At 58.9% G+C, this 7,401-nt stretch overlaps 1 protein-coding gene across 1 annotated transcript; it reads left to right on the forward strand.

Annotated features, from left to right (window-relative positions):
- Nucleotides 1-2,796: 2,796 nt before the first annotated feature.
- On the forward strand, nt 2,797-7,188 carry LOC148051656 (coiled-coil domain-containing protein 81-like). Its single transcript, XM_087735481.1, has 7 exons — nt 2,797-2,914; nt 4,770-4,831; nt 5,286-5,439; nt 5,649-5,905; nt 6,111-6,196; nt 6,452-6,576; nt 7,076-7,188. Exons 1-7 carry the CDS (start codon nt 2,797-2,799, stop codon nt 7,186-7,188), a joined length of 915 nt encoding a protein of 304 aa, XP_087591607.1.
- Nucleotides 7,189-7,401: the final 213 nt, after the last annotated feature.

Below are 7,401 nucleotides of genomic sequence, written 5' to 3' on the forward strand. Positions count from 1 at the left end.
GGGCCCGAAGCCTCATTTTGGGGCTCTAAATCCTCATTTTTAAAGCCTAACTACATGTTCCGAGGCTACAAGGGCATACTGAGATGGTCTGAAGCCTGATCCTCGTCTTAGGCCGTGTTCATTCTCCTAAGCAAGTGGGACTGCAGTAAGCATCCTGCCTTTCAGCGCAGCTGAGAGGGCAGGCTCAGGCCTCTGGCTTCGGCAGGTGCTTTGGATGGCACTGGTGGCATCATCCAGGGCTCTCCTTTATCCTTCGTGGTCAGCTCTCAGCTTCCACCAAGCACAGTCCTTCTTTCCAGGGCTGGGCTGTCCTTTCCTTTGTTTTCCTTCAGCACCAACAACCCCAGAGCCCGCAGCCACATTCCAGTACCTCGCGACACTGCAGCCCAAGCTGTCGACCAAGAGATCTATGCACAAAGGCAACACGCTCTCGTACTAGAAAGACTGGCTGATAGGATAGTTCGGGAAGGGAATTTTCCTGACTCTGGGAATTTTCCCGCCTCAGAGAGGCGGGAAAGCCCTGAGGGGAGGGAGCCGCTGCAGGCAGGCCCATGCCTGGCAGCTGCCCGGGGTTCCTGCCAGGCGCCTCCGGGAGACTTTTGGCCTCCTGTCAAAGGGAGCCAAAGTCCCAGGAGCAGCCCCAGACTCCCCCAAGGCAGCTACCCGAGGACTTTTGTATGTGCTGGAGGCAGAGCCATGCTCGGTGGCTCCCCGGGCCTCTTCCCAGGACTCTCCCGGAGTCTTCTGGCATCATCCTGTAGAGGTAGCTGCAGTCCTGGTAGGCAGCAGCAGCCTCATCCAAGGCAGCTACTGGAGGAGTTCTGCATATGATGGACCAGGTCCATGCCCGGTAGCTCCCTGAGACTCCTTCCAGCAATCTCCCGGAGTCTTCTGGTCTCCCGTGGAAGGAACCGAAGTCCTGGGTAGCAACCCAAGACTCCTCCAAGGAAGGAACCAGAAGAGGATTTCCATTTGGGGCTGGAGATGGCAATGACATCTCCCTATGTGCCACAGCTCAGGGAATGCTGGAAGCTGGGTTGAGAGCCGGCAGACATAGAGCGTGACCTGGTTTTCCTTTTTCCTGAGTTCAAGAACTGCTCCTGCTGGATCCTCCTCATGCACCCAGAGAAGTAGGGAGTCCCCAGGGCCCTGGGGCATGGCCTGCAGTTACTCTTCCCCTCCTCAGAAAGCAGGAAACCCTCTGAGGGACAAACGGGGCTTGTGCCATGTGCTGTCACCTCTCAGAGGTGGGATTGTGCCACAGGGCGGATCCTGGTTGCTGGAGGCCCCTGCATGCCCTCGGGCTGCTTCTGCCCTGACTCCACCACTGCTCTTATGGAGGGGAAAGCTGAGGGAGAGGACCCGGCTTCTGCTCCCCAAAGCTCTCCCCACCACCCTGGCTCGTGCCTCTGAAGAGCGGGATTGGGCAGTCGGGCCCGAAGCACCATCCCTGGACAAGTCATCTCAGGGGGAGATGAGGGAACCAGCTCCAACTTCCAGGAAAACCCTCACCACCCTCAAACGGCCCTGGGGATGTGCAGAGGGATGTTGCTGGTTATCCTTTTGCTGCTGCAGTGCTGGGAGCTGAAGCCACGCACAGGCTCTGGGTGTGAACAAAGAGTTTGATTGGCCTTGATTGTGTTTTCAGGGTTTCCGCCTGGTGCCGCCAGGGCTCCCCTTGCCTGAAGGGCTCAGGGGAGCCCCGGGGGCCTCCTGCTCTCCTCCCCCTGGAAGGACAGAAACAGAACAGAAAGACTTTGACTAGAAGAGAAACTAAACTTCACTGAGCAAGAAACAGCCTCCATTTGTGCAGGGCAACTTTGGGGGCAGAGAGTGGCTGAATGCCTGTTTGCCAGGGTTTCCGCACAGGAGGCGTGAGGAAGACTGATGTGCTGATGCAGGGCTGGGACGGCAATACTCATGCGTGCCTCTTTCTCCAAAACCCCCACGCTTGACCTCCCATTTCTATCACCAAAGACACAGGAAAGAGCAAAATCCCTGCAATCTGGAGCTCTCCAGTCCACCTCTGCTCTGCTTGGAGCCAGTGGCACAGGCTGGCTCTGGCTGCGGCTCCAACATGTCCATCATGGCGATCACACATCCTCTCGGAACATTTCACGATCCTCATAGGACACATCTTTTTTTCCTTCGATGCAGTCAGAATTTCCCCTGTCCCAACTTAGCCCTGCTGGGTATTGAAGAGGCCCTGGGGGACCTTGCTGGGAGCACTCCAACGCAGCCACCGATGGCTCATCCCACTCGGAGCATCCAGGTGTGAGCGAAGGGTCTGCAGACCGAGCCACCGGTGTTTGTGGCAACTGTGACAAAAAGCAGTGTTTTGCACAACACTTGGGAGAGGGCCGAGTGTATGCCGCCGGGCTGATCTACAAGAGCACGCATTTTCCCTCTGTGCTGTCTGCTGGTTTCAGGAGAATGCACAGGGTGATGGGGCTGAGCCAGCCCAGGTGTACGTCAGCTGGACGCCAGACACGGAGGAAGGAGCCATGGGCTGGGCCCCACATCACCACCGGGCACTTGACACAGGGGCGGTGGCAGCCCCATCACAGAGGGCAGCAGGTCAGTAGGTGCCACGTCACCACGATCAGCCAGCGAGTGGTGGCCATGTCACAGCAGGGAGCAGGTTGCTGGTGGCCGTGTCATAGTGGGCAGCAGAGTCAAGAGTGGCCGTGTCACTGCAGGGTCCCAGTGGGTGACACGGCCGCCCGAGGGTACAAAAGGGGACACGGGGTGGTGGGTCCCGCACCCTGGAGGAGCGTCCAGAGGACGAACGCAGGGATGAGCTCCCACATGGCTGTCGCCACTAAGGAGCAACCCGCCAGCGTGAGGCCCACCAAGATGCACCTCTGGGATGGCATGGAGCACGCCTTCATGATGCCCAGCATCACCGCAGAAGGTACAGGCATCCCCAGCCACTCCAGGAGCGTTGTCAGGACCAACAGTGGCAGGGTTGCGTGGGCGAGACTCAGCACTGCAGCCATGTCAGGGGTGTCTCCATCTGGTGCTGGGGACAGCAAGGACACTGACGCTGCTGACCCCATTGACACGCAGGGGTGCTCAGGCCTCTTGCCAAAACAGCCAAGAGGCCCTTCTGCTCCCCTCACAGCTGCCAGAGGCCTCGTGCTATCCCCAACGCGAGCTCTTTCCCAGTTCCTCATTTCCTGTGGCACAATGTGGTTTTGCCACCACACTATCGGCGGCAGATTTGGGAAAGAGGAGCTGGTGCTCTTGAGGTGACAGTCTCTCTTGGAGATCTAAGTCCTCAAGGGGGGGACAGGGCCTTGGATTGCATCATCCCACCATACCCTTGGGTGCATCCCACCCTAGGGCTCTGTTTTAGTGAAGACAACGAGTCAGTAGGAGAAAAGGGTGTGCCGAGCTGGCGTGAAGTTTTAACGCAAGGCAGAGCCTTTTGACAGTCCCCACCGGGGATTTTCCCAGCGGATCACAGAAGCTGGTTGCCCACACTATGGAAACGAGCTGGGAGCTGCTTTACCTTCCATGTCTTGCCCGAGAGGTGGCAAACCCCCTTTTTTCTTCCACTTGTCCTCACCAGGGACTTTTCTCCAGGCCTTCAGAGGGCGCCTGGCCCTTGGTTTGGGCACAAACCTGGAGACAAAGAGACACCACCAGCGTGAGCCACGGCACCACCAGCCCTTGCCACTTGCTCACAAGCAGATTTTGGCACTGCTGTAAAGGCCGTTGCTGTCTCAAGTCAACTCTGCCCCACCCCTGAGGACCGTCCTAGTAAATGGGGTCACCTGGCAAAGAAGTCCAGGTCACCTGGCAAAGAAGTCCAGGCCCCCTAGATTCCTCTCCCTTTCCCATCAGATCCACCTTACAGGCTGGGGAGAGGAATGATAATCACTGCCCGTGTCCCCGTGGGAGGACCCCCGTGTTCTCAAGGAGCAAATGCTACCAAACTGCACGCAAGCAGTGCTGGGGAACCGCTGTGGGTCTGCGCAAGCAGTGGGGAAACCAAAAGGCTCACCGGGAATGAAGCGAGCTGCAGGTTTTAAGGGCTGCAGAACAGCCGTCACCCTGTCTTGTCCATCGTGTCCTGCAAATGTCTCAGCCAGGCATTAACCTAATGACCCTGCTCCCAGCACACATCAGGCCTGAGAATGAGCGGCGTGTCCAGCCAAAACCTGAACAGGAGCTGGGAGAACATTTAAAGTTGTGGCAGTGTCATGGCAGGAGGAAGGGGATGGATGTCAGAGCAGCAGGTCACTTCTGACCATGTCACAGTGGGCAGCAGGTCACTGCTGTGTCAGAGTGGGCAGCAGAGTCAGCACTGGCCATGTCATCGTGATGTCACACTGGGTCTGTGACATGGCCGCCCGAGGGTACAAAAGGGGACACGGGGCAGTGGGTCCCACACCCTGGAGGAGCGTCCAGAGGACGAACGCAGGGATGAGCTCCCACATGGCTGTCGCCACTAAGGAGCAACCCGCCAGCGTGAGGCGCACCAAGATGCACCTCTGGGATGGCATGGAGCACGCCTTCATGATGCCCAGCATCACCACAGAAGGTACAGGCATCCCCAGGCACTCCAGGAGCGTTGTCAGGACCAACAGTGGCAGGGTTGCGTGGGCGAGACTCAGCACTGCAGCCATGTCAGGGGTGTCTCCATCTGGTGCTGGGGACAGCAAGGACACTTTGCATCTGCCTCTGCGCCACAGCTCAGGGGAAGCTGGTGGGTTGAGAGCCAGCAGGCACAGAGCATGACCTGATTTTCCTTTGCTTTCCAGAGCAAACAGCCATCTGGGACGCCGTGGCTGGCTACGTTCAAGAACAGCTCCTGCTGCTCCAGGTGGGGCGACACCCGCATCCTCCTCACCCACCCAGAGAAGTGGGGAGTCCCCATGGCCCTGGGGCATGGCCTGCAGTTACTCTTCCCCTCCTTGCAATGCAGGAAACCCACCCCAAAAGTCCCCACCAATGGAGACACAGGGCTCGTGCAAGGCTGGGACCACCTCTGGGAGGTGGCATTGTACCACAGCCCTGATCCCGGTCACTGGAGACCCCTGCATGCCTTCCGGCTGCCTCTGCCCTGACTCCAGCACTGCTCCTTTCGAGGGGGAAGGCAGAGGGAGAGGACTCAGCAGCTCCTCCTTAAAGCTCTCCCCACTGGCCTGGCTCATGTCTCTGAAGAGCAGGAGCCGGCAGGGGCTGGGCCAAAGCACCATCCCTGGTCAGGGCCACCCGCAGCTCTTCCCTCCAGCCACTCCTCCCGCTTCAGCTCTTCCCTTCTCTTCCACTCACAGGGGGTGCGAATTCCCACCCTCGGCTGCTTCGATGTGCTCCCCACACGGACCCAGGTTGGGAACAAGGTCGTGATTCTCCAGAGGCCCGTGTTTCGCCTGGCCAGGAGCCTTGCAGTTGTCCACAATCTCATGGACAATAGGGACGACCTGCCTGGTAAGACGGCGCATTAAACACTGGCGGGCTGCACGGTCACGGTAAAGGGGGGGTATCGCATCCCTTTTCTGAAAGCAAACTGCCCCCTCTGCGGAGCACGTCCAAACACGGGGCCTTTCTGGGCGGTGACTGCAATAAGCAGCCCTTGGGAAACACCTGCGGAAAGGCCAGTGGGTGAGCGCCTCCATCCCTCTCGTGTGGTTTTCCAGGCAATAAGGTGCTGGAGCCTCTGAAATATGCCAAGGTGGCCAGGGATGCCTCTGTGTCCCGGCAAAAAGTGGATGGCTGCATCCTAGGCACCACGTCCCTCCTCTCTCACTGCCTGGGGAAGGGGGAGAACGTCGCCCTTGTCCTGAGGGACGTGGGGGTGCTCCTCATCGAAGGCAGCCGGGTGCAGATGAGGTTCTACTATGACTTCCTGGAGAGGATTACTGGGAAGAAGGTCCTCGAAAGCGCTGCATTCAAGGTGAGCGTTCTGGTTTCCCCACCTCTTGGGCAGACCCACAGCGGTTCCCCAGCACTGCTCGCGTGTGGCCCACCGCGACATGGCCAGCTGCTGAGGCAAGGCATGAGCACGACTCCACCAGCTCTTGCTGCCCTGAACTCCTCCACTGCTGGGTGCCTTGGTCATGTTGAGGATGTCCTGCCATCTCCATGTTCCTCCATTGCAGCTTCCCCAGCTGCTGGACATGGTGCTGTCTCCGATGGTGCCCATTGCTTCCCTGACTTTCGCCGGCCGCGTCATCGTCTTTCCCGAGTGAGTGAGTACGTTGGCAGCTTTAGCCTCTGGCCAAGGCGGCTGCTCAGCTGCAGTTTGTCCTTGTGAGCACGAGAGTCCTGCTGCGGGGACTCCTTCTCTGCGTGACCCCATTGCCCAGGACAGTCCTTGGGGATGAGGCAGAGTCCATTTGGGAAAACAACGGCCTTTACAACCGTGCCAAAACCTGCCTGTGAGCAAGTGCAAGGGCTGGTGGTGCCGTGGCTCACGCTGGTGGTGTCTCTTTGTCTCCAGGTTTGAACTGGAGGTTGTGCCCAAACCAAGGGCCAGGCGCCCTCTGAAGGCCTGGAGAAAAGTCCCTGGTGAGGACAAGTGGAAGAAAAAAGGGGGTTTGCCACCTCTCGGGCAAGACATGGAAGGTAAAGCAGCTCCCAGCTCGTTTCCATAGTGTGGGCAACCAGCTTCTGTGATCCGCTGGGAAAATCCCCGGTGGGGATTGTCAAAAGGCTCTGCCTTGCGTCAAAGCTTCCCACCAGCTGGGCAGAGCCTTTTCTCCTAAGGCTGGCTTCACAAGAACTGAGCCCTAGGACGGGATGCGCCCATCACGCCCATCCCTGGGTACAGCAGGGGGGTGTGGACCCAAGGGGCTGTCCTCACTCCACAAAGAGCCTCTGTCACCTCACCGGCATTACCCAGCTCCTCTTGCCAAACCCTGACGCTATTAGGGCGTTTGCAGAGGAGTCCATCAAGCACCCGTGTTGGGGAGGGTGCCAGGCCTCTGGAAATGGTGGCTGTGAGGGGAGCAGAACGGCCCTCTCAGAGGTTTTGGGAAGAGGTCTGAGCACCCCTGTGCGTCACTGAGGCCGGCAGCGTCACAGCGATGCTCTTCTGACAAGGTCTCTCCTTTCCCGCTTCCAGTGGGATTTGCTGAACTGCCCTTGCCTGCTCGTTCCAGTTTGACCAGTGAGGAACACAAGGCGCTCCCGGAACAGAAGTGGGTGAAAACGAGGAAGAAGCCTGTGGAGTGGTGAGGCTGGAGGTGCAGGGCTGGCATCTGCACGGGGTCATTTTCTGAGCCAGCAAGAGCCCATTCCCCACCCCCAAACACTTGCCGTTCATCACTGCCCAACAGTGGTGAAGGCAGAGCCCGGAGGGGCGGGATGGGGCTGCTGGGAGCCGCGATGTCACAGGGCTGCTTTTTGTGAAGGGCCCCAGTGTGGCCTCCTGAGCTGTGCATAGGGACA

Source organism: Nipponia nippon, unplaced genomic scaffold, assembly GCF_047370975.1.
Source record: "Nipponia nippon isolate SJK-2023a ecotype South Korea unplaced genomic scaffold, ASM4737097v1 scaffold_59, whole genome shotgun sequence".
In the NCBI taxonomy this organism is placed as follows: domain Eukaryota; kingdom Metazoa; phylum Chordata; class Aves; order Pelecaniformes; family Threskiornithidae; genus Nipponia; species Nipponia nippon.